Source organism: Cynoglossus semilaevis, chromosome 18, assembly GCF_000523025.1.
Source record: "Cynoglossus semilaevis isolate Cse_v1.0 chromosome 18, Cse_v1.0, whole genome shotgun sequence".
Classification (NCBI taxonomy): Eukaryota; Metazoa; Chordata; class Actinopteri; order Pleuronectiformes; family Cynoglossidae; genus Cynoglossus; species Cynoglossus semilaevis.
Window position 1 is genome coordinate 14,074,907 of NC_024324.1, and position 23,072 is coordinate 14,097,978.

Sequence of the window (23,072 nt, forward strand, 5' to 3'; positions counted from 1 at the left end):
AGTCAGGCAACGTGGACTTTAAACCAAATCAGCCCAGTGTCTGAGTGTGGTGTCATGCCATGTTGTGTCTGCAGCAGCAGTGGGGTCATGACACACGAGTCGTGTCAAAGGTAAATTTTTCCGCAGTCAACGAGGACACATCAGTGACAAATTATTTTACATTTCATGTTTTGTGGCGCTCCGACGTTAGCTATTCCGACAGCCACATTTCTTCATCTTTCGTCTTCTGCAGTATGTTTTTTTTTTAATTGTTAGCACATAAGATGATGACATTCAACTTTCACAACCAAAGGGTGGCTCCAGAGATGCTGCTGTATTGCAATCCGCCTAGAGTTAATAAGTAAAAGGAAGTCAAGAACCCGATTCTGTGTGATTTGGACAGTGTTGTTCTTGAAAAAAACTGTCTTCTGAAAGGGCGCAGGAAATGAACAAATAGTCAAATTCCGTGCCTCAACTGGTTATAATGCCTTAAGCTCTTTTGTCACATTTGATTTAAAAAAAGATTGTTTATACTTATGTGTTACATAATTAGTCTTCTACACTGACTTGGAGTCACCTTTTGACTTCGGATGGCTTTGAGGAGCCTAATTCCTGAAACAAATAAACTAATTCTGTGTCTAAAGCCTAGGATAAAATAAAAACATGTCTCACAGGTAGTGATCCTTGAACTGTCTACTGTCTTCATGTATTAATGGTGCCCTTGTATTCTCTATGCAACCTTAATTATAATGGTAAACATGTACTACATATATATATATATATAGTATAATTTTGTATACTTAAGCTGATTAGTTCATTTTTATTTATTTAAAAGACTCGACTACTCCACCTTTAAACCAGAACAACAGGATCTACCAATCAAACACCACAACTGATATTATAATATGAGATGAAGCACTGTACAAATAAATGTAATTGTATATATTATCAACGTGATAACAACAGTTTTATTGATTAACTTATTGATTACAGCAACAAAACTCAAAAGAGAGAGAGACGCCAGCTCATAGAGCTCAAGTTCACCAGACTGACTTGTGACCGGGAAATTCTGAAGAAACGTATTGGGAAAATAATGTTTCAAAACCCTATTCTGACTCTCAGGACCGAAAGAATGCAACAGTTCCCAAATTGACTTCTAACTTTTAGCTCCTTTACAAAACCTTTATGTCTTTTTCAGTCAATCTGTGTATGTGTTTGTGTGTGTGGGGGCGGCACAACCCCCCCCCCTGTAGCTTTGTATAACATGATCTCGGGTGACGCACAGAAGCTCAACCTTTCAGACAACTTGTGCATTCATCACACGGCAGTCGCAGCTTCACGCCGCCTCACCTACTTCACATACAAACGAACTATGTTTGGCAACAAATACACACATCAGGTCTCAGGCACGTGCAAATATATAGTGAAAGAAGAGATCTAACCATAACTGTATGACTCTCTCTAATATGTTTACAACTGTCAAGACCTTTGGGTTATCAAGGTCAAGATAGTAGAGGTCTTCCATCAAAAGATAAAAGATAAAGAAATGTCTATGCGTGTAACTTGCTTGTGATTTGAAATCGTTTTAGGTCATTAAAACTCAGATCATGTTCTTGCATGAAGTTTTTCCAGAGTACACCTTGTTTGCATTCATGGACCAATAATAGAGGTACAACAACACGAGGGAGCATGTTCCACATTCTGGGTCACTACCTGCTCTTCAGATGCGTGTTGTACAAAGTGCTGTGCCTTTTCTTTGCCCAACTTATTAAAATGGGAGGAGTAAAATAATCCGTGGGAAACTGTTTGGGTGGTTAGAGCTGGGTTTCTCTGGGAGATGTGGACAGGCTTTGTCTTGCAGAATTGTGGGAGTTTTAGTTTTGAATTCCAGATAAGTATCTCGGTTTAGATTTACCCCTAGAAACAAAGTGGTTAAACACTGCACACATTACTTTCTAGACAACTGGATACTTTTTCTTGTTCCAAAACACAAAAGGCATCTACACAAAGAGAGTGTTTTGTTAAAAAACAAATCTATTTACATTTATGGCTTCTACCTCATAAAATACACAAGTCAAGCTAAGGCAAATGGTAAACAGTTCCAGTCTTAGCAGACATATTCACTGATCAACTAAAGCAGGGACATAACATTCATAAAACCTAATCTAATCTAACCTGGCATGTGTGTGTGTGTGTACGCGTGTCTGCGTGTGTGTGTCACATATTGATTTGTTCACTGCAGACTCACGCTGTGCAACGTTGACAAGTTCAAGGTTTATCACAAGTTTAAAAAATGCAGCTGGGGGGGGCGTGTTTGCGTTCGGTTGTAAACAAACAGATGGTCGGAATAAATTTACAGTTTTCAGTAAATGTCTAAGTTGTGGAAGAGGCAGATGTGTGCGTGTGTGTGTAATTCTTGAGCAAATATTGCAAAAAAAAAAAATCTGCAGGTCTCCGACAATCTGGAGGTCCCTCGAACACAGACAAGCTTTCAGGCAGGTAGTGTTTGTGGCGACGCTGTCTGCACAGTATACCGAATGTATACTAGAGACTTCATGGCATGTGTGCTCAGCTAAAATGGAAGCATATAGACCTATGGCCTCCTGCCAGAGCGGAGGGCCCTTTGCAATTAAAGACCAAGGTAGCAAGAAAACCATGATTTTACCATAGCGTGTGATGCATCTTGTGGGGGTGGGGGCATTTATTTATTATACTTAAAAATAAATAAAAATGGTCACTTTGAACTTGCATTGATGGTTAGTACAGAGAACGGTGGTCACAGGACTGTAGAGAGTCTGAGCATAGATAGCAGTTACATACACATACGAACACACACAAACAACTTGAAAGGTTTTTGAATTTGGACAGTCCTTTAATTATCTGACACACTGAAATAATATTTTTCAAATATCAAAATACAATTAAAGACAATTGTTTCATAAATAGAGGAATTAAATTTCGTATCAATTAAATATCCGTGTTGAGTTGCTGCAACGTGATTGGCTGATTTAAGCGTCTTTAATCAGTTCAAAGTCTTTTGAATAAAGACTTGATTTGTCATATTTATATATGAAAAAAATCAAGTTTATTAGTTGTTTTAATAATGTACTATATGACTTATAATGGACTTGCTGTTTAATCAAATAACATGAGTGCCATTTATGTCTTCGTAACTCGCAAACTCTGCTTTAAGAGTACTAGAGTACCTCAGTGGTAACCTTAGCAGCTGGGGGACTCGAACCTGAAGCCTTCTGGGCCCAAGTCCGCTTCCTTAACTATTAAGCCTCAAGTACCCCGTGTTGATTTGCTGTAACGTGATTGGCTGATTATAGATTTGCGTCATTAACTAGTTCAAACGAATCCCAGCTCAATTCCAGGTCTGCTGTTTAAATGTGTGAGACTCAGGGGAAACACCCACTGGGGGCGTGGTGAGGATGTCGTGAACAGAAATACTACGTCCAAGCACCGCAGCAATTCACACACTGAAGGGCTCAGTATTATCAGACAACGCGACGACCCCAGCCCTATTAGAACACTGTTCTGGTTGATATCATTTTTCTTTTTTCGAGTGAGAGATTTCAGCTTTTTCTTTGTTTAGTTTTGGATTCAGGACCAAGAGACGGACTGCACTGATATGGCCAAAGGAGAAGGTGGTGAACAATATTCAAACGCCAGTTTATTGAACAAACCGGTCAGCCAGGATGGCATCTCCCTTACTCCGAAGGTAGGCTCATTTATTTGAAATATTTGTCTATTAATAATTAAGTAAATGTTATAATGTGTTATAAAAATGACAAAAAATTAGGCAAGACAACAGCAAACGGTGACATCCGCTAATCAAATGAAATGGAACGCACACCGGTAAAATTCCAATTTAAAGGAGCGACTATTAAAAGGTTTTTGTACAACCATTCTGAGCCTGATAAATTATACTAACGAAATACTCCCCAAAACAGTCAAATAATTGCAAAGGTGTATATAAATTTCGGTCATTTTCTGTCTCGAACAGACTCTGCTACGTTTCCCTGTGCTCGAGAGAAATGTTCCCTCGTGATTTTAAACCCACATAAATGGAAAGCTTTTGGTTCAATTTCATCATGGCGTTCTAGTGTAGCCATTGCATCAACTACACTGAGCTATATTTAAAATACGCATTTACATGTAACCAGGCGTACATAAAACTCGCAGTTTGGTCGTTTCGATATAGCTTCACTATCATAAATAAAGCACACAAATCTTTCTTTGAGATTTAATCACGTTGTCCCCAGGCTGATGTAGGGTGTTGCCGACAATTGATGCCGCCGAAGTGGTCTACATGCATTTTTATGAACACAAGTGCCCTATCAGAAAGGGCTAGTTACGTGCTGCGTTCATGGTCACCCTGTCACGAATACAGCAAAGTTAATGAAAAATATATTTAAGATATTTTCAAATGTAAACGGATAACATATTGTCTATAATTTATAACAGTAAGTTGTTTATTTTTTTAGTCCTACATTGCATACCCATACATTAAATATTTACAAGGCCCCTCATTCACTAGGGAAGATGCAGTTTCCGGAATTCCATAAAAGCAGCGTGAACGTGTAGTAAGGCTACGTGTCACAGCCGGAGACTGTAAGCAGGAGAGGAATATATTCATTTTAAGTCAGCAGTCTTTTGACATTACCATATTTAATAACTCGGTATGCATTGTCGTTGCATTATGCGCCCAGTATTTTTTGCACGACGTGTAAAACGTTTGGTTGTGATAACAGAGTCAGGTGTTTCACTGGGGCAGGCGTATTGGCGTGACTGAGTCGGGGAAGGTCCACGTCACGGTAAAAGAAATACGTGGCCAATATTGCCAATTCTCTTGGTAAAATGTAATTACGTTAATTGACAATGGTAATTGACAAGGTAATTGACTAGTAACCGTGCATTTCGTAAATTATCTGGCGTCTGTCGCTTTGAAAAAATATGTTCAACATGTCAAACGACAAAATATTTATGTATTGAATTCATAGAAGCATTAAATTCCCTATAATTTAAATACCTACACATATACATACCTTAACTACAAGGGCTTACAGCCCGAACTAAACACACACAGGACAATTGTATACGGGACACTTGAAAAAATAGCCAACATTTTTCAATAGTCCACACCGTTCAGCCTTATCCTTAGACTTTATACAATTAAACACTCCTTAACCAGCTATTTCCTTAGTTCAAGGCCAAATATGGGATATTACGTGACAGGTTAGGTTTGACTAGCTAGTTCTTTTGTCTGCATCTGTGAAAATCCACATTCTGTTCATGCTTTACATTCACTAGAGCATGAGTAGTCACTAAAGATTAAATGGTTGTTTCAGTGTCATTGGTTTTTTTGTGTCCAGTTTCCAACTTTGTTGTCACCCAAAACAAAGGCAGGATTGGGTGTACGATTATACAAAGGCAGGATTATTTGGTTTGGATTGCTCTGCCTTTTTTGTTCGGTGGCCTGATGTAAGATGTGGCCACGGTCTAAAAAGTCAAAGCCATGTGCTTCATGTAGAGCTATTAACGGGAACAGTAACACTCTTTGATCGCTTGAATAATGGGCAGATTAGTTGGAAACAAACATAACCTATTGATTGGTCAGGGAGGAGGGTGTGTTTATACTCCCACTGTAGGCAACAGTGGCCAGAGGATTGTTCAGAGGACTGACCGCTGTCTATTTGTGGGTTAAGTCGCTTCGCACTCTTGCCAGGGTGCTGTCACCCTTGCCTCTGGTGCTTGTGACTCCATTTGGTTGTCACGTCCTGGCACAAACCAACAGTGATTTGACATTTTAAAAAAAAAGAGTTAAAGCTTCTTTTGTACCGTCCCACCACCAGTCACTTAGTTTAATAAGAGCTTTCACTGTAAATTACCACATCCTTGAATTGTCTCTCCTCCCAGCTATGACTTGTTGCTCAATAAAAATGCACTCTTGTATTTACAGAGTAGGACGATGCAAACGTTCAGCTAGTTCAGTGAGGAAATGTATTTTGTGACCATAAGAACGGATGTGCTAAAAAGAGAGACTGCCGCCTGTGCCTTCGCAGACCCCTCTATAATTATGCAGACCTGGCTCCGCCAAAGCCTGAACACTTTTGCACATACTCTATGGTTACAATGTGAAACTGGGACCAGACAATGATACTGTGCTCAGCCAGCAGTGCAGCAAATTTTGACGTGTGCGAAAATCGATCTCTATAAAAGTTTGAGCCACATCATCATAGTTTTCATTCATGAAATAATTAATATGTAACTGTTTTTTTTTTCTCCCTTGTTTATTTTTCCAGCGGGAGCACAGGAACAGGTTGTCCATATGCAACAAACTCAGCTATGCCATTGGCGGAGCACCTTACCAAATCACTGGATGTGCCCTCGGCTTCTTTTTGCAAATCTATCTCTTGGACGTTGCTCAGGTGAGTTTGCTGAAGTCACTGATATACAGTCCAGACATTTAGCATCACATTTATATCCCATCCTAATATAACCAGGCTGCTTAAAAGACACTGGCATCAGGGTGAGAGCCTTGCACTCAAGGCGGCATTTGAATGCTTGAAAGCATGGAGCTGCACATGATCCCTGCTGTGTCCTTTAAAGCACTGCATAAGGGCACATGAAGCACAGGACAATGTGAGAAGCCAAAGCTTCCCAACAATTGGTTCCACCGCCCTGGATAAAATTAAGAGATGGAAAAAGTTTCTCTTCTCTTTATTATGGAAACCATGACTAGGCTGCACTGTAATGAACAAGCTTTAGAGGATTTATTCAGAAAAATGCAGAGGGCAGTAGCATGAGTTATGGCAGTTTGCTTTAATAGGCTCAGACACTAATCTATGGGCTCAAATAATGTGTAAGTAGGCAGACCCCAAGGGTTTAGGCCTGTCCTGAAATCCCAGAAGACTAGTAAAGAGCCAGATCATTAGCAGTTTATCAGCGTTGATGCAAATGAATAATGTCTGGTGTAAAATTATTTTATTAACACTAACATTTGTTCATTCTCTTCTTTGACAGCTTGACCCCTTCTACGCTTCCATCATCTTGTTTGTGGGCCGAGCATGGGACGCAGTGACCGATCCCACTGTGGGGTTCCTGGTTTCCCGCAGCCCGTGGACCCGTTTTGGACGCATGATGCCATGGTATGTCTACCTCGGAAGTTTATTTCACCAAGCAAATTATTTAAAAAAAAAGGGGTAATCTGCTAGACCCTCATCCATTTAGCTGCAATGTTTGGGTCATGTTAAAAATAAAATCGCCCCTCATGTAATTGAATCCTCATTTGTCACACACTTGGCTGTTGAAATATGCTGTCAGCTGCAGTTTTAGTTATATGTAAACGTGTCAGTGTTTGGAGGCAGAGGCTCCCACAAGGGTTAATTGCAGGTCATAGGCTGGCAAGGCAGGCTAAGGCAGTGTCCCTTACTCATAACCAATGAATGCCTTTATGTTCAGACTGTTCTCCTCCACCCTATTACTCTGCCTCTCTTAGGAAACTCGCTATAATGCCGTACATGCTTGTGATGATATGATGTACTGCACTAAAAAACTCTGACTCCAGTCAGAAGATACTGACCTGACCATGGACCGCAGCCTTGAGGACAAAGCCTTCTCTGTGTTTGTGTAGTTTTTTTCTTGACAAATATGAGCAGCTTTGAACACAGTTGGTTTTATGCACATCCCAGAATTGCTCTTTGAAGGACGGCACAGAAACAATATTTCAATAAATCCATCTGTAGAATTCAGATGCAAATATCTGTGAAGCCTGAGACCCGAAATCTTGGTTAGGGTTACGATGTACCTGTTTCTCTCCGTACTATGTACTAGTAGGCAACTTATGGTGTACGTGTGAGGGGTGTATTTCACATGGAGGTGAGAGTTTGGGGGCAGTGTAGGGTGTCAGTGTGAACTGTTGGTCATGCAGAATGAGGTAGGATCTGCAATATTAAAGAGCGTTATTAGCGCAAAACCTGTACTAGAATACAAGTTAAAGGGGGCAGGAGCAGCGGAGGTGTGTTTGTTTACATCAGACGCTGGGTGCAGTGTATTGGTTTGTTGTTGAATATTGAAAATATTGTCTCTCCCCTGTGTCTTATGAAGCTGAATAATCAAAGGAGCAAAGGCAGGAAATGAAAGCAGACACAAAACCCTCCTGTGGTCTCAACCTCAGTTTCTGTTTCTCCCTCTGTGGCTGCCTTTTGGGGAAACACCTACATAATTAATTTAGAATACAAAATAAATGTGTTGTCCCTAAACAAGCTCATCGCTCAGCGACAGCTGTGTATAATATAATAATAACGATCCAAAAAGGAATTTGTGATAACAACAGTATGTTTTTTTTATTATTATTATTATTTGATTCTGTGCTGCTAGTACATGTGCCTGCAGATAACTTCATTCTACGTGTTGCATCTTGTCCATATGTTATCAGAAACGGGGTCGGGACCAGGGTGGGGTTTGTTGCAGGAAGTTGGGAAGGATGCAAGAATGAATGGCATTTGAGGTTATCCTCTGAGACGCACAGCAATGGATAATGAGACGGTGCTGCGCCATTCCAAAACCTGTGTCTTGGATGTGGGGGGAGGGGAGACTGGTGGAGTGAGTTTCTGATTGGTTGAGCTCGAACACACCATCTGACTAAGCCAATAGCGTCTGCGGTAGGGCCACTGAGGATTTTTTTTGAAGAGTGTGGGTTACTTCAGTTCAAACTGTGAAGGCTTTCAATGTGAATGTCCCCATTCATTGTTACTCCTCTTCCTTGTCACCACGTTTGACAATATATTAAAAAAAAACCTATGAATCAGTGACACTGTGACACAAACAAGACAATTTAATTAATTATTATTTTGCACATGATGACATGACGAATTCCAAAAAGAAGTAGCTGATCTGGCTGACGGCACTCTCCCCTGTTAGCATGGCTATTTCAGAGCATTTTAAATATGATTCCAGAATGGAGGCGGAGGGTGGGTGGGTTGGTTGTACTTTACGACCTTCTGTGTCCCGCTGTAGTTCAGCGAATTTAGTGTGCCTACAGTCTAAGATTAACTATGTAAACTGCCTTACGGAACTGCCCGTCCACATGACAAAAAGAGTCATGTGGAGGATTTTTTTTTTACTGTTCAAAATAAAAAGCAACCAAGAGAAAGTGGCCCTTATAACGCTAGGTACTGTATACCTTACCTTAATTACAACTGCAAATATGTAATGTAGTAGTGCTGAGAGATGCATTCCAAACTGTGCTGTCATTGCAAATAAAATATCTGCTCCAGCACCACTCCTTGCACACACGCCTAGAGAAACAACCACAATTTTAACTTTATTTGTTATGTAACCAACACTGATGTCAGCTGCTGCTGATGTTTCTCACCTCAAAGCTTTTCTGTCACACCGAGAGCCAGTTCCATCGTTGGAATACATGTAGACCGAGGCCAGAGGCAAAATACACCTGGTGCGTTTGTAGATAAGTTCCTGAAGGGTCATCATTTCCTCTCTGAGTCACACCTGATGAGTATACAGTCAGCAGTTCCTGCAATGAATCAATGAAGCTGCTTCCTGTCCACTTAACTCTCCCTTCCTAGACATCTTACGTGTTTCTGCTGACCCCTGTCCACTGGACTGCATGACATCATAGTGAGCTCAGGGGGGAAGTCAAACCACAATCAGCGTGTAAAGGAAATTTCAGCCACCGGAGTTTCCATGTCGGCGGATATGTTGACCTCATGGTTAGAATTTACGCAACGCTCCAAGCACAAGGAGGTAGAGAACAAGGTGGTGCGGAGGAATTTACGAAATAAATATCTGTCCAACGTCTTGCAAGGGAGGCGCTCAGACTCACCATTTCGATATTACAGAAGTTAAATTCCACATTCAAGGACTGCCTGATCCAGGTACACAATCACCAGACCAAACTGGTTATACTCCCATGTGGCCTCTGATGTATAAAAGTTGGCACACGATGAATGGAAGACCAGTGTCAGTTGTGTAATCAGTGGTCATCCTCTGCATGTTTACAGAGCCACCGTGCGTGTCGCCTGTCAAAAGATGTCACGTTGTCACTCACTGATGTCTTTGTTCTGTCCTCTCCCCTTGTTCTTTTAACCGTGCTAAGGATCCTGCTCTCGACCCCGCTGGCCGTGCTTTCCTACTTCCTCATATGGTACGTTCCGCCCTTCGAGAACGGCAAGGTCATCTGGTACCTCTTCTTCTACTGCCTCTTCCAGTCCCTTCAGACTGTGAGTACCACACTGATGCAGACGTGAACTTCAGCTGCTTCCATATGTGCCATACACACAAAATGGTTTGCTTTACTCAGTGAACTCCTGATTAGAAAGGCACTTAATAGTTATACTGTTTATATTGAATTCACAGTTAATAATTATTTCATCATAATACAGTACACGATTCACAATTATTTAAAACATCATCATCTCTGTATATTGGAGCTAGTCAAAGACCTCACTGGTGCATTATCGCCACCATGTGGTCGAAATCTATGGGTAACATACAGTATATCTGGTGTCTTCTGTTGATAATCTATGCAGTCCCGTGGCCCTTGCTGGAGTGTTTTTGCACCCCTCATTAAACCTCAGTTTTGAACACTGAAAAACCAGTTCAATATTCACTCTCTTATTTACCAAAGAGGAAAAAAGCAGCATCATTGAACTGGTTTAACCTTTCTATAAATGGACCAAAGCATTGACTTGTTTCCCTCTCTTTCCCCTTTTTGTAAATTAGTGTTTCCATGTGCCCTACTCTGCCCTCACCATGTTCATCAGCTCGGAGCAGAAAGAGAGAGACTCTGCTACAGCATACAGTGAGTGTCCACATAAATATCCAGGACGTTACTGTCTTCACCAAGTGTCTTCTGTGTCCTGAGCTTTTTTTCGTTTTGTTTTTTTACGATCAGGGATGACAGTGGAAGTTCTGGGCACAGTGGTTGGCACAGCTATCCAAGGACAAATTGTAGGCATGGCCAACGCACCCTGCCTTCCAGGACCAGGGGACGTAGGGCCAGAGCAGAATGTTTCAGTTAATTCCACTGAAGTCAATAACTCCACGCCGGTTATTTCCTTAGAGGACACGGTAAACAGACAGTGCAAACTGTTTAAATTTGTGTTGTTTTTTTTTTTTCCTGACCCATCCTAATCTCCGATGTCATCCTTCTGCAGAAAGTGGCCTACATGATCGCCTCTGGTGTTATCTGCTTGATCTACATCCTTTGTGCTATTGTTCTTTTCTTTGGCGTGAGAGAGCAAAAAGGTACAACTCCAACTAAGATGACCAGCCCTTGTTTGTTTTCATTATATTGATCACTGACGTCGCTGATTGGACACAGATGCACATGCGTCACTCATGTGACTCAGTGCTGCCTCACATTTCTGCAGCCGTCCAATCAGGTCGCAGAGTTAACACGCCACACTGTGGTACGACTGTGGGCTGTTTGGAAGCACTCAGGCTCTAGTTCACTTAACAGCATCGTGACCAGCGAAGTCACTGATTAAGAATGAGCCTTAAAGTCAGCATCGGAACGAACACAAGACACAGGCAAAAAAAAGAATGTGTGCAAATGTCTTTTTTTTTTTTTCTGAATTCTTTCTTCTCCTTCCTCACTTGTAGAGTCTGTACGGGTAAGGACAGAGCCCATGTCCTTTTTCAGGGGAATTAAACTGGTGATGGGACATGGACCGTATGCCAAACTGGTCATGGTTTTCCTTTTTACATCACTAGGTTTCATGGTGAGTGAGTAGTTACAATATGTGACAAAAAGCATGCCCCCCCACTTGCAACATTTCATTTCAGACAAAATAAGTGATTTTTACAGTAATACAGTGTTTCAACTTTTATTTAACCTTTCTTATCTTTTGCATTTTCCCACAGCTCCTGGAAGGCAACTTTGCTCTATTTTGCAGCTCCACACTGGGATTCAGAAACGACTTCCAAAATATTTTACTAATCATCATGGTGAGAACACACACAGATACACAGGTGGCTTTATAGTTGTGGTTCCCATAGTGATAACAGTCGATTGTCTCCTCATCTGAAACGTTCCACTGCCTGTTGGTGTGGAGAATGTGAACCCATTAGCATCGCGTCTCAAACAAAAGCTATGTTTCTCAAGTGGGTGCATAAATTGTCTCGGGTTACAAAGCCACTCTGGGCCCGGGTTAGAAATCAGTGTCTCCTTGTGGCCCATTCCCATGATGCACGTCCACTGAGACGGCTCGGCCTAAAGGGCATCGCATTCCCACAGACGGCAGAGGAGCCACCGTTGCGCCTCCTTTTCTGTCAGGGCCTCTCTTTACCACACACCTTAGAAGACTGCTTTTTTTTCAGTCCATGTTGATTAGTAGTAGATGTACATGAGAAATTAGGGATCAGAGCAGCAGCACAGATTACGCACTCTGATCCTTTACTTTATGCAAAGGATTACAAAGCCACGGCAGTAACCTTCCTGAGTCCATTTATGTAGTTATGTAATGAAATGCCCTTATTCTCATACATTTGAAGTGTTGGCAGCCTTCACTGGCATTATGAGGTTTCACTTCCAGTTGTGCTCTTGGTACTTTCAATTTCTAGAATAAAGGCAGATAAATAATATTTTTTTGGTCTGGGAGAGCAGCCGGGGCTAGAAGCAGTACAGGAAGAAGTGGTTTACAATGATCCTTTTTAAGAATGCATGATGTGGTAATCTTGGAGAAGGAATGATAATTATACAACATAGTGTGGGAAGTCTCCACCTCAACTTCCCATTTCTTTTTCGTTTCTTTTTTCCAAGTAAGAAATTAAACCTTTTTTAAAAAAAAAAAAAATTTTAGAAAGGCTCTGTTTTAGTAATACAGTGGTCCAACACAGGGATCAAAGGTCACTGATCTGACCGAGCTTGTGATGAGCCCTGTGAAGCTGTGCAGCCTGTGAGGCTCAGGTTTGTTTTGGGAAGACCTGGATATTGTGGATTATCTTCCATCATATCTGTTGTCTTTGGCTGGTTTGAGCGGTCAGAAAGTTTCTGCATCATGACACACACACACATATGTATAAAGCAGAAGCTGAAGCCTTCTGTAAATACATCTGAGGATATGGTCTTTTGCAGCTTTAAGTCTTTACTGTAATGAGGTGGGCATTTTCAGGGAAATGGCTGGCTGTGATTATTTTTCCCAACATTTTTTTTATTATTATTTTTATTCCTCTTCACAGCTTTTCGCTACTCTGGCCATCCCGGCCTGGCAGTGGTTTCTCAGTCGCTTTGGAAAGAAGACGGCGGTTTATGTTGGCAGCTTGGTAAGACCCACAGACACCACTTCTTAGGTTAACATCACCTGTGAGATTGACAGGAGTTGGGCGTTATTTAAAGACTGAACTGAATTTTTTTTTTTTAAATAAAATTAACAATTAATCTGTGTTGATTAGAAGTTATTTCGACACCTAATCTGGTCTTTTCTTTTCAGTCCGTGATTCCGTTCCTGATCATGGTTGTGTGTGTGAAGAGTAACCTGATTGTTACCTACATCGTTGCCGCGGCTGCTGGGATTGGAGTGGCGTCCGCCTTCCTGTTGCCATGGTATGAACTGAATTTTTTTTGTTTTTTTTTTTGTCCTCAACAAGACTCATTATAAACCCTTAATTGCTGTAAAAGTGTTGTGACTCTGACTCCTTCCCTCTCTCTCTCCCTCTCTCTCAGGTCCATGTTGCCTGATGTCGTCGACGATTTCAAAGTCCAGAACCCCACCTCCGAGGGCCATGAAGCTCTCTTCTACTCTTTCTACGTCTTCTTCACCAAGTTCGCCTCTGGAGTCTCCCTGGGTGTTTCCACTCTCAGCTTAGAGTAAGTTCTTACAGGAACGCAGCGCTTTGTTCCAAGTTTGACCTTCAGGCAAATTGTGTGCGTCGTGCTGGAGCTTTGAAGTCATCGGGAGATTAGAAATTGTGGCAGGTACCAATTAGATGAGAAAGAGTAGCACATTTTTGGTTCTGTAGAATTAATCCAACATAATGGAAATGGAAAAGACAGAATAAGGTTAAGCCAAATCTCTCGGCCATCAAAGTGATTATTGTCTTTAGCATTCTTCTGATTTAACAGAGTTAGGCTAGTTTGTGTGTGTGTGTCTTTGCATGCATCACAAGACCGAGGTTACAGTGTTTGTCTTTTGATCAGTAACTTAGTGTGGAGAAGCCCAGCAAAACAGATTATTTTCCTCCATGCTCCTGTGGGATACGGACTGCTTTGTTTGTTTTCAGTTCCTGATTGTATTTCTCACGTCCTCAGCTTTGCAGGCTACATCACCAGGGGCTGCACTCAACCCAATGAGGTGCATTTAACCTTAAAGGTTCTGGTTTCTGCCGCCCCGATCATTTTCATCTTTACTGGTCTGATAATATTGTACTTCTATCCCATTACCGAGGACAGAAGGCAGGCCAACCGAAAGTTGTTACAGAAACAGAGGTAAGACTGACGAGGAAGATTTGAAGTTCTGTTTTTTCTCTTTGTGCATCTGAGAAACAACGGGTCTAACCCTGAACACTTGTCTTGCAGAGACAGCGAGTCTGACTCAGAAACAGATTCCACAGAGCTGGCACACATCGTCTAGGACTTTTACAGAAGACCCGCGGACCAATGAGGTGATAGCATTTTTGCACTGGACAGGACCAAAAACGGATCTGGGCCTGTCGGATCACACAGACACCTCTGTGTCCCATCACTATGAGACTGTGTTTCATGTCTTTCAAAGGTTTTGCGTCATAATTTCTGTCACTTTTCTAATTCCCACCGTCCATGAAATTCTACTTTGCTGTTGGTTGAGTCAGATCTCAGAAAGCCTTACACTTTGTATAGCATTTAACTTGAAGTACTGTGAAAAAGTCCCTCTTTTTTTTGTCTTTTTAAAGGATTTGTTTCAAACTGGTTACAACTTCACAAAAGAACTGTGATGGGATGATGTTCTGTTAGCATACCGTGTGCTGTCATTACTGATGCTAGTTGCCAACGGATTTTATTCACTTACATTGAACAAACGGTAAAGACCTTGAACACTGAACCAATATCTTTATGGTTCGGAGATGTGAGCATTCTTGACTTGAACAAATGCCTTAATTTCAGCCCTGTTTAGGGGTAAAATTGTTAAAAAAATAAGAGAAAAAGGACAAAAAAGTACACTTTGCTTTTGAAATATTAAATAGTTGTGTGTGTTCTAAAAAATTGGTAATTTTACAATTACAATTGTTTACTAATGTCTTTCAGCCAAAACTCATCACACCTTACTGTACTTTGACCCTTTTTTTTTTTTTTTCTAGTTGCCGGTATAATGTGACATTGGAACTCTGTGACCTGAAGGTATTAGCACCTGTAAACTGAATGGTCATTTCCATTAGTTCCTAATCATAACAGTAAAAACCACTACATCAGTGTAAAGTAGTTAGTTTGTACCAACAACGCCAACTCTTTTACAGCCAGAGAAAAGATTACCCTGATATTAAAGCACAGCTACTGAAGAAAAGAATTTTTTTTTTTTTACCTCTGAAACACTTTCTTTCATTTTGATCAGAAAAGTGACGACAGACGGTACAAATTATTTAAATATTTATTTGCTTTTGCACGCAGGTCTCCTGTAGAGCGGTGTTGTGAGCAGCATCCAGACTCTTAAATTTTAAGCTTTCCAACTAAAGAAAAAAGGGCAATGTTTTAAAGCATTAACGCACCCTTTTTTTTTAATATACTTGCTATCACTGCTGTATTTGCCCCTGAATTTTGAAAAAGGGAAGCACTCGAATGTGGCAACAAATTTAAAAAAGAGAGATGTAAAAGCAAAAAGTTGGCATCGCCATTTATTTTGGAAGGTTAATATTTTTTGTACATACTGTAAATGTGCTTGATCTCCCAACACGGGTGCTCTGTGATCAACACATTACCTGTAATTATTTAACATATTCATATCTGTTGATATGGAAATGTTTGCATTTTTATATGTTATACATAATGTTACATCTTTACCATGTCTCTGACAACAGTTGTCAATGTGAAAATGTTAATATGTATAGATTTTCTTCTTCTTTAAATCCATACTTCTGAACTCCAAATGCAGTGCCATTATGTTTGGCCCTACAAATGTTGTCCTGTTTTTTTTCCTTTTCTTCTTCTCTCTTTTTTATGTCCAATGGTTCTTTAATGGCTTTTTCAGTGAACTGTTTTTCAGAAAACTCTAGAGGCTGTTGCCAAATGTGTGCGCTTTAATCTCACAGAGACACACAAGCCTTGTGAACGTGCCTCTTGTGCATATGTACATATTGTATGTAAACCTGTACATGCCTTTGATATTTGTGGGTGCAAGTAAATTGAACGTCTGAACAATGGCTGTAGTTATTTAAGAAAAGGTTAATAAATAATAAATATTGCAAAGTGTATGGTAAGAGTTGTCATGTCTGACTTGTTTTACTTTCTGGCCAATTTTCCTAATGTATTTATGTATAATATACATTTAAATGTTTTATCTCACAGTATTTTATTGTACATTTGAAATGCTGAGAATAAAATCTCTTAATTTTTCTTTAAAGTATAGCTAACTGCTGCGTAATGTAAAGCAATAAATAAAACTAATTTATTTAAAAACCAAAACTAATTAGCTTATTTATTGAAACGGTTAAATAGGGTCCAGAAGCTTAATTAAATTCATTAGTCATCAGTTATTTGTTTTTCTCTAGAAGTATCGTCAGTGTGGACCGGAAACATTTACTGCACCATTCTGCCATCTAGTGTTGGGATGTTGATGTTAACATGCAACCATTAAATAGTTTTATTTTTGTGTCAGGGAAAAAGTTTTCCTGTGTGACAAGTAAAATAACGAAAGCTCCCTAAATAGTGCAACTATTTTAGAAGTGCAGAGACAAACTTATTGTTGCATTAAAGACTGCAGAAATACCCATGAGCACCGATTTAGATTAACTGGTTACTATTTTTTTTTTAAATCTACAGCCCTCCCGCAGCTTTTGCTACAAAATTGGACTTTTTCATTTCTTTTATAAAGCTATAATTCCCACCAAATGTGTTATTTGCTTGAGCAAAGAAAAAAATAAGAAACAATTGTTGTTATTATTATTAGATCAATTACACGAGTTATTTATTTTCACATCACATGAGTTTTTATCGAATTAATGTAAAGAAAAAATTATACAATCTTCGAAAGTAATAGTTTATAGCTGTGTTGTTTCCCAACAATTCACGCTTTTATTTTGACAACAGGAAGCTGGCAACGCTCGACGAATGTCTTAGCCATATAACCATCATTAGCTTAAGGCGGACAATTTAAGTACTTGCAATACATTTATATCCTGAATTCTGCGTTTGTGTCGTTCCACTTTATAAACTAAGATGATATTTGCTTCTTTCATGCACAACGTAAAAACCAGCCGCTAACAATCAGGCGCGAATGTCACCAATATATGGATTAAAGGCGTCAATTTGCTATTGTTTACAATAAGCCAACATGGCGGGCAACGCTCCGGCCCAAGGCTTTCAGAACAAGACTCGTGTGGCAATTCTGGCGGAGCTGGACAAGGAGAAAAGGAGGCTTCTACAAAATCAGTCCATGAACAACCCAGGAGCAAACATCCCTCTGTCCAGCAGACCGAGCTTAAAAGACGCGAGAGACAGTGCGGAGCTGCAGCACATCGCCGCCCAGCAGAAGGCTGCCCTGCAGCACGCCCACGTCCACTCGTCGGGCTTCTTCATCACCCAGGACTCATCGTTTGGCAACCTCATTCTCCCAGTTCTCCCTCGCCTGGATCCAGACTTTTGACTCTAATCGGTGTCAATACATACCGACCCTTTCCTTGTGGACCCCAGCAGCTGTTTACACAATAGGATAATACTGTGTTGATGGGCTAAAATGCCCACCCAAGCTGCAGAAAGAGGTTTATTATTAGTGTTATTACAGGTTCTGGTTGATATAGTTGGTTGCATTGCGATGCAAGTACGAGTCTGCAATAAACTAAATATGATTAGAGCAAAATCGAAGTGGAATTGCAATAAAATGTTCTTTTTTATGCACATGTGATAATGATGGATGCTATGTAGAGAAGCAATACGCACTCGTGTTTAAATTTCACAAAGAATCTCAACTCAAACATTTGTGTGCTTTAATAAATGTACACTCACAAGTCTAAATTATTTCTTCTTTTCATTGCCTCACAGTGACCTCTCTTTTTTATTGGTGCACGTCTTATTGATATATCATGCTAGTTGCACATGTAAACATGAAGAAAACCTTATTTAATCATTTAATTACCAATTAAAATACACCAAAGACCTGCAAACGCATCTATTACGACATGTATACCCACAACGGAGTATATCAACATTTTTATTTACTGGAAGAAGGTAAAAGTTAAGATTTTTTTTAACAGAACAATATATGTTTGGATTACAATACCTTCAAATCCCATATGGGGGAGCACTGCTAGAAAACACATGTATTTTGCTTTGTTCGATTATTTTGCCTGTAAGGCTTCTAAATCGATTGCAGAGCTGACGTTTTGGCTGACGCAAATTTACTCCACCACCTCACCGGTTTCTGTCAAACACGCTTTGCTGTTACAAGCAGTGGTTTGAGGTAAGTCAGCGGGTTTAGTACGATTATTCACGTCTAGTCTTTGGCACGATGAGAATGATAGACTTTATAATATATAACACAAGCCGAATAGACTTCTAACAATGAAAATGAAAGTATTTCCAGTTCTACAGTGGTGTAAGCTAGTTAGCCACAGAGCTAGTTTCAGTTCGTACAGTTATCGTACTGTCGCACTACAAAATCAATTCAGGGTTCGAAAAAATCAAAGATATAAATGGCTCGGTAATCCATCGCTCTGACCAACTGACAAATGTAATTATTTCTCATATGTTACTTTATTTCATTTTATCATTTTATTTATATATAATTTATTTATCACTGCTGTTGTCACAGTCAGAGGGCTGTGTCAGCCATGCCAGATCAGATGAGTTCAGATGAGAAGTTCGACCTCATCACAAGGAACCTGCAGGTGAGGACAAGCACACTCATGACCGAGACAGTTTATTTATTTATTAAAAAATATATATATTATTTGTGTCAATACACTAAGTTAAGTTGCATCACATATGTGTTATAAAAGCCCTTTTTTTTCCCACAGACTCACAAACTCCAACAGCCATGCCTACAGTATTATCTCTCTGATCGTCTTTGCCATACTTCAGTTTGGCATGGAATTTTGTTTTAAGCAGTTTTTCTTGATCTGTATCCTCCCAGTAACCTTTCGTTTCGTTTCGTTTTGTTCTCTACCACGTTTGTTTTTGTACGATTAGATCTCTGATGGTGCCCCGCCTAAACAAGCATTTCACATTTTTGACTTGAATTTGGAAGGCTTCCCATGAAGTCGTTAAGCCTAACTTTCAACACTTTCTTTCGCTTTCTGTTTCACCAGTCTCTGTGTCTTTACCACAGGAGGTCCTTGGGGAGGAAAAGATAAAACAGGTTCTTCAGGAGAGAGAACTGAAAGTCTACTGGGGCACAGCAACCACTGGAAAACCCCACGTGGCTTACTTTGTCCCCATGTCCAAGATTGCAGACTTCCTCAAGGCTGGATGTGAGGTAAAGCTGCTACAATGTTTTTATCGTTATATTCTCTTTAAGACCACACGGTCATCTTTCAGCACCTTCAATAACTTCTTCATGATTTCTCCCCATGCAGGTCACCATTCTTTTCGCAGACTTGCATGCCTATCTTGACAACATGAAAGCCCCCTGGGAACTGTTGGAGCTCAGGGTGAAATACTACGAGCAGGTCATCAAGGCCATGTTGGAGAGCATTGGCGTTTCCCTGGATAAACTCAAGTTCGTCAAAGGGACTGACTTTCAGCTCAGCAGGTCAGTCATGCCACAGTACTGCTGTTGTAGTTTGAAGACTTAGCCTAATGTTTTTGCTCTTTTTCTGCTGTGGCTTTCAGAGAGTACACACTGGATGTGTACCGCCTGTCTTCTATGGTGACGGAGCATGATGCAAAGAAGGCTGGAGCTGAGGTGGTGAAGCAGGTGGAGCATCCTCTGCTTAGCGGTCTGCTCTATCCCGGACTGCAGGTAAATACATCTAAAGAAAGTTTAATTGAAATGTAATGTCAAATGTAAAGTTCCCTACTACCAGAGTTCAGATTAAAATACTGCAAAAATATTTAAAAGTTGAAACCCTGATGTGTTTCTGTTGTGTTAGCCCATTTTATTATATAACCAATAATGTTTGTTTCTTCTCAGGCTCTTGATGAGGAGCACCTGAAGGTTGATGCCCAGTTTGGGGGAGTTGATCAGAGGAAGATTTTCACTCTGGCAGAAAAGGTGCAAAATTCATGTTTACTTTTTTTCCTTTTAAAAAAATTAGGCTAAATCTAAAACTGAATGACTTTTCTGGTTGTTCTTACTATTATTGTTATCCACTAAAATATTACGTGACTATAGTAAAAGTTATATCTCAGACTCTACATATTTTCTCATCATTCACCGCTGTGTCACGTACAGGGCTGTTGGTGTCAAGAGGTTGAAATATCTGATAAATCTAAGATTTTATAAAGATTTTAAAATCTTTAGAGTGACTGTAGCGTTGTTTGTTTCCAGTACTTGCCTTCTCTTGGTTATGCTAAACGCGCCCATCTGATGAACCCAATGGTGCCAGGACTAACAGGCGGCAAGATGAGCTCTTCAGAAGAAGTAAGTCTGCAAACATTATTATTATTATTATTATTATAAGAAGCTCTGTATAACTGTTTTTTTATGGTGCAGGAATCAAAGATCGACCTTTTAGACTCTAAAGAAGACGTGAAGAAGAAGCTGAAGAAGGCTTTCTGTGAACCAGGCAACATCCAAAACAATGGCGTCCTGTCGTTTGTGAAATATGTCCTGTTACCTTTACGTGGAGGTAAAAATACATTTTGGGTTTTTTTTTGTCCTGTTTTCTTTTCTACTACCTCCACTCCAGAAGTGAAACATAACAATTGAGATTTGTGTTCCAGAGTTCTGCATCAAAAGAGACGCCAAGTGGGGTGGAGATAAAGTCTACACTGTGTTTGAAGAGGTGGAGAAGGACTTTGCTGAAGAGGTAGAGTGCAGTGAAACTGGATTTTTATTTTTATTTTGTTAATTTTGCCTGTAATAAATGGAAATTTCGGCTGTGCATGTCAGACGATTCATCCCGGAGACCTGAAGGCCTCGGTAGAAACTGCATTGAACCTACTTCTGGAGCCCATCCGGAAGAAGTTTGAATCTCCCGAACTCCGCAAGCTCACCAACAAGGCCTACCCCGACCCCTCAAAAACAAGTCAGTGTTTAAACCCCAGGATTCACTGTTTCATTACTGACCACGTGACTCAAACATTGTTTCTCAAATAATGACTGGTTGATTACTAATAAATGTGAATGTGTTTTTTGTGTGTTTCATTAGAGGGAGGAAAGGCTGGAGGTAAAGCAGGAGGAGGAGAAAATGATGAGGTGCTCCCTCACCGAATGGATATCAGAGTGGGAAAGGTTGTCAGTGTGGAGAAGGTAGGACATGAGGTTTGATTATTATGGAAGTCCTGGTTGGAATTACCACTATTATAGTCTGTTGTATTCTCATCACTGTATCTTGATATACTGTGAGGTAAATTAGTCATCATTTCTTTTTATTTCTGTTTTCATCCTAGCATCCAGATGCTGAAACTCTGTACCTGGAGAAGATCGACGTGGGTGAGGCAGAGCCCAGGACGGTGGTCAGTGGGCTGGTGGCCTATGTTTCGCAGGAGGAACTGCAGGACAGAATGGTGCTGGTGCTGTGCAACCTGAAGCCCCAGAAGATGAGAGGGATTGAGTCTCAAGCCATGTTGTTGTGTGCCTCAATGTGAGTGTCGCGAACTGACGAGAGGCGAGGACCTCGGGTCAATCTGCTCACTCTCACCCTCTTTCTCTCACCTGCTGATTGACAGTGAAGGGGAGCCCAGGAGGGTGGAGCCTCTGGACCCACCTGAGGGGTCGTCACCAGGGGAGCAGGTCTTTGTGGAGGGATATGAGTCGGGCAAAGCAGACGAAAAACTGAACCCAAAGAAGAAAGTGTGGGAAAAACTGCAGGTGGGTTCGGTCACATTTTCACAGGAGACGTGGTGTCTAAGTCTATTTGATTTCAAATGTTTTTTCCCTCAGGTTGACCTGAAGATATCGGACGAGTGCGTGGCTCAGTGGAAAGAGAAACGTCTGATGACCAAACTCGGACAGATCACGTGTAAAACTCTGAAAGGAGGCAACATCAGTTAAACGCCATGTAGGTTTGTAATCATCGAAGCTTCTGCAACCGCTCCATGTTACAGCGCGAACACACTTTGCATCACAGAGGTCTATTTTACATGTTGTGTCGGAGAATGATGAGGAAATGGCTGTTAAAAACTGTCTCAAATTCTTTTGGACTTACCCTCAGACCAATCCTTTTCAAGTCATTTTATCTCGAAAAAAGTTGAGTAATATTTACTTACGCTCTTGAATTGACAGGATCCACACGTTCTGCCTGATAGAATGAACTGAACCTCTTCAGATGAAGGATTGTTGTTCTGCAGGTTCTCATACCACTCATTGAAATGTAACAAAAAAATCTCAGGTGGCAGAAACTGAAACTAAATCATGCAAATCTCTCAAGAGGTTAACGTTGGATTTAATTTAAAATTTTGATGTGGTGCAAGCAGTTGGTCAAACCCAAAATAATGAGTGTGTAGTAATTTATCAGGTGACCACTGAAGGTCTGGTAAATTAAATTCTAAAAAAATCTGCCTTACGAATGGAAAAAAAAAAAAATCTGGTTGCACTTCTTGTCGGTATTCACACATTCCTGTAAAATGTCATGCTTTTGTGATGCCTGAAGACAACAACAAACATCTAATAACATTTATCTACTGGGAATAAAATGGAAAATGTCTTAGGGTGAGGTAAAAAAAACATCTATCGGTGATTTGGATATGGCATTTCTTTAACCAATCATATCAGTAATTCTACATATCACACAAAAATAAATAAAGGTTCAGTTTTTTTGTTATTTACTTGCAAGGT

General features: G+C 40.4%; 3 protein-coding genes across 3 annotated transcripts; all 3 read left to right on the plus strand.

Annotated features, from left to right (window-relative positions):
* The first annotated feature begins 3,410 nt into the window (after positions 1-3,410).
* Positions 3,411-16,397, plus strand: mfsd2ab (MFSD2 lysolipid transporter A, lysophospholipid b). The gene is made up of 14 exons (XM_008332074.3): positions 3,411-3,703; positions 6,288-6,413; positions 7,009-7,133; positions 10,103-10,226; positions 10,729-10,807; positions 10,901-11,076; positions 11,163-11,253; positions 11,611-11,729; positions 11,872-11,955; positions 13,189-13,272; positions 13,440-13,552; positions 13,673-13,816; positions 14,258-14,434; positions 14,525-16,397. Exons 1-14 carry the CDS (start codon positions 3,614-3,616, stop codon positions 14,577-14,579), a joined length of 1,587 nt encoding a protein of 528 aa, XP_008330296.1. The 5' UTR covers positions 3,411-3,613; the 3' UTR covers positions 14,580-16,397.
* An 801-nt stretch (positions 16,398-17,198) lies between these two features.
* Positions 17,199-18,148, plus strand: LOC103394663 (SOSS complex subunit C-like). The gene has a single exon (XM_008332073.3). The coding sequence runs from the start codon at positions 17,469-17,471 to the stop codon at positions 17,778-17,780; it is 312 nt and encodes a 103-aa protein (XP_008330295.1). The 5' UTR covers positions 17,199-17,468; the 3' UTR covers positions 17,781-18,148.
* A 318-nt stretch (positions 18,149-18,466) lies between these two features.
* Positions 18,467-22,920, plus strand: yars1 (tyrosyl-tRNA synthetase 1). Its single transcript, XM_008332070.3, has 14 exons — positions 18,467-18,593; positions 18,945-19,020; positions 19,461-19,607; positions 19,708-19,883; positions 19,964-20,093; positions 20,265-20,345; positions 20,622-20,714; positions 20,787-20,922; positions 21,017-21,102; positions 21,186-21,321; positions 21,445-21,545; positions 21,686-21,879; positions 21,965-22,106; positions 22,179-22,920. The coding sequence occupies exons 2-14, from the start codon at positions 18,964-18,966 to the stop codon at positions 22,287-22,289; spliced, it is 1,590 nt and encodes a 529-aa protein (XP_008330292.1). The 5' UTR covers positions 18,467-18,593; positions 18,945-18,963; the 3' UTR covers positions 22,290-22,920.
* The last annotated feature ends 152 nt before the right edge of the window (positions 22,921-23,072 follow it).

Bases quoted from the DNA above. Each gene is read 5' to 3' on its own strand.
- yars1 (XM_008332070.3), top strand. From the start codon at position 18,964: ATGCCAGATCAGATGAGTTCAGATGAGAAGTTCGACCTCATCACAAGG. The intron at 20,923-21,016 runs GTAAAAATACAT...TTTGTGTTCCAG, and splicing joins CCTGTTACCTTTACGTGGAG to AGTTCTGCATCAAAAGAGAC. The intron at 22,107-22,178 runs GTGGGTTCGGTC...TTTTTCCCTCAG, and splicing joins AAGTGTGGGAAAAACTGCAG to GTTGACCTGAAGATATCGGA.
- LOC103394663 (XM_008332073.3), top strand. From the start codon at position 17,469: ATGGCGGGCAACGCTCCGGCCCAAGGCTTTCAGAACAAGACTCGTGTG.
- mfsd2ab (XM_008332074.3), top strand. From the start codon at position 3,614: ATGGCCAAAGGAGAAGGTGGTGAACAATATTCAAACGCCAGTTTATTG. The intron at 11,077-11,162 runs GTAAACAGACAG...ATCCTTCTGCAG, and splicing joins TTATTTCCTTAGAGGACACG to AAAGTGGCCTACATGATCGC. The intron at 13,817-14,257 runs GTAAGTTCTTAC...TCACGTCCTCAG, and splicing joins GTTTCCACTCTCAGCTTAGA to CTTTGCAGGCTACATCACCA.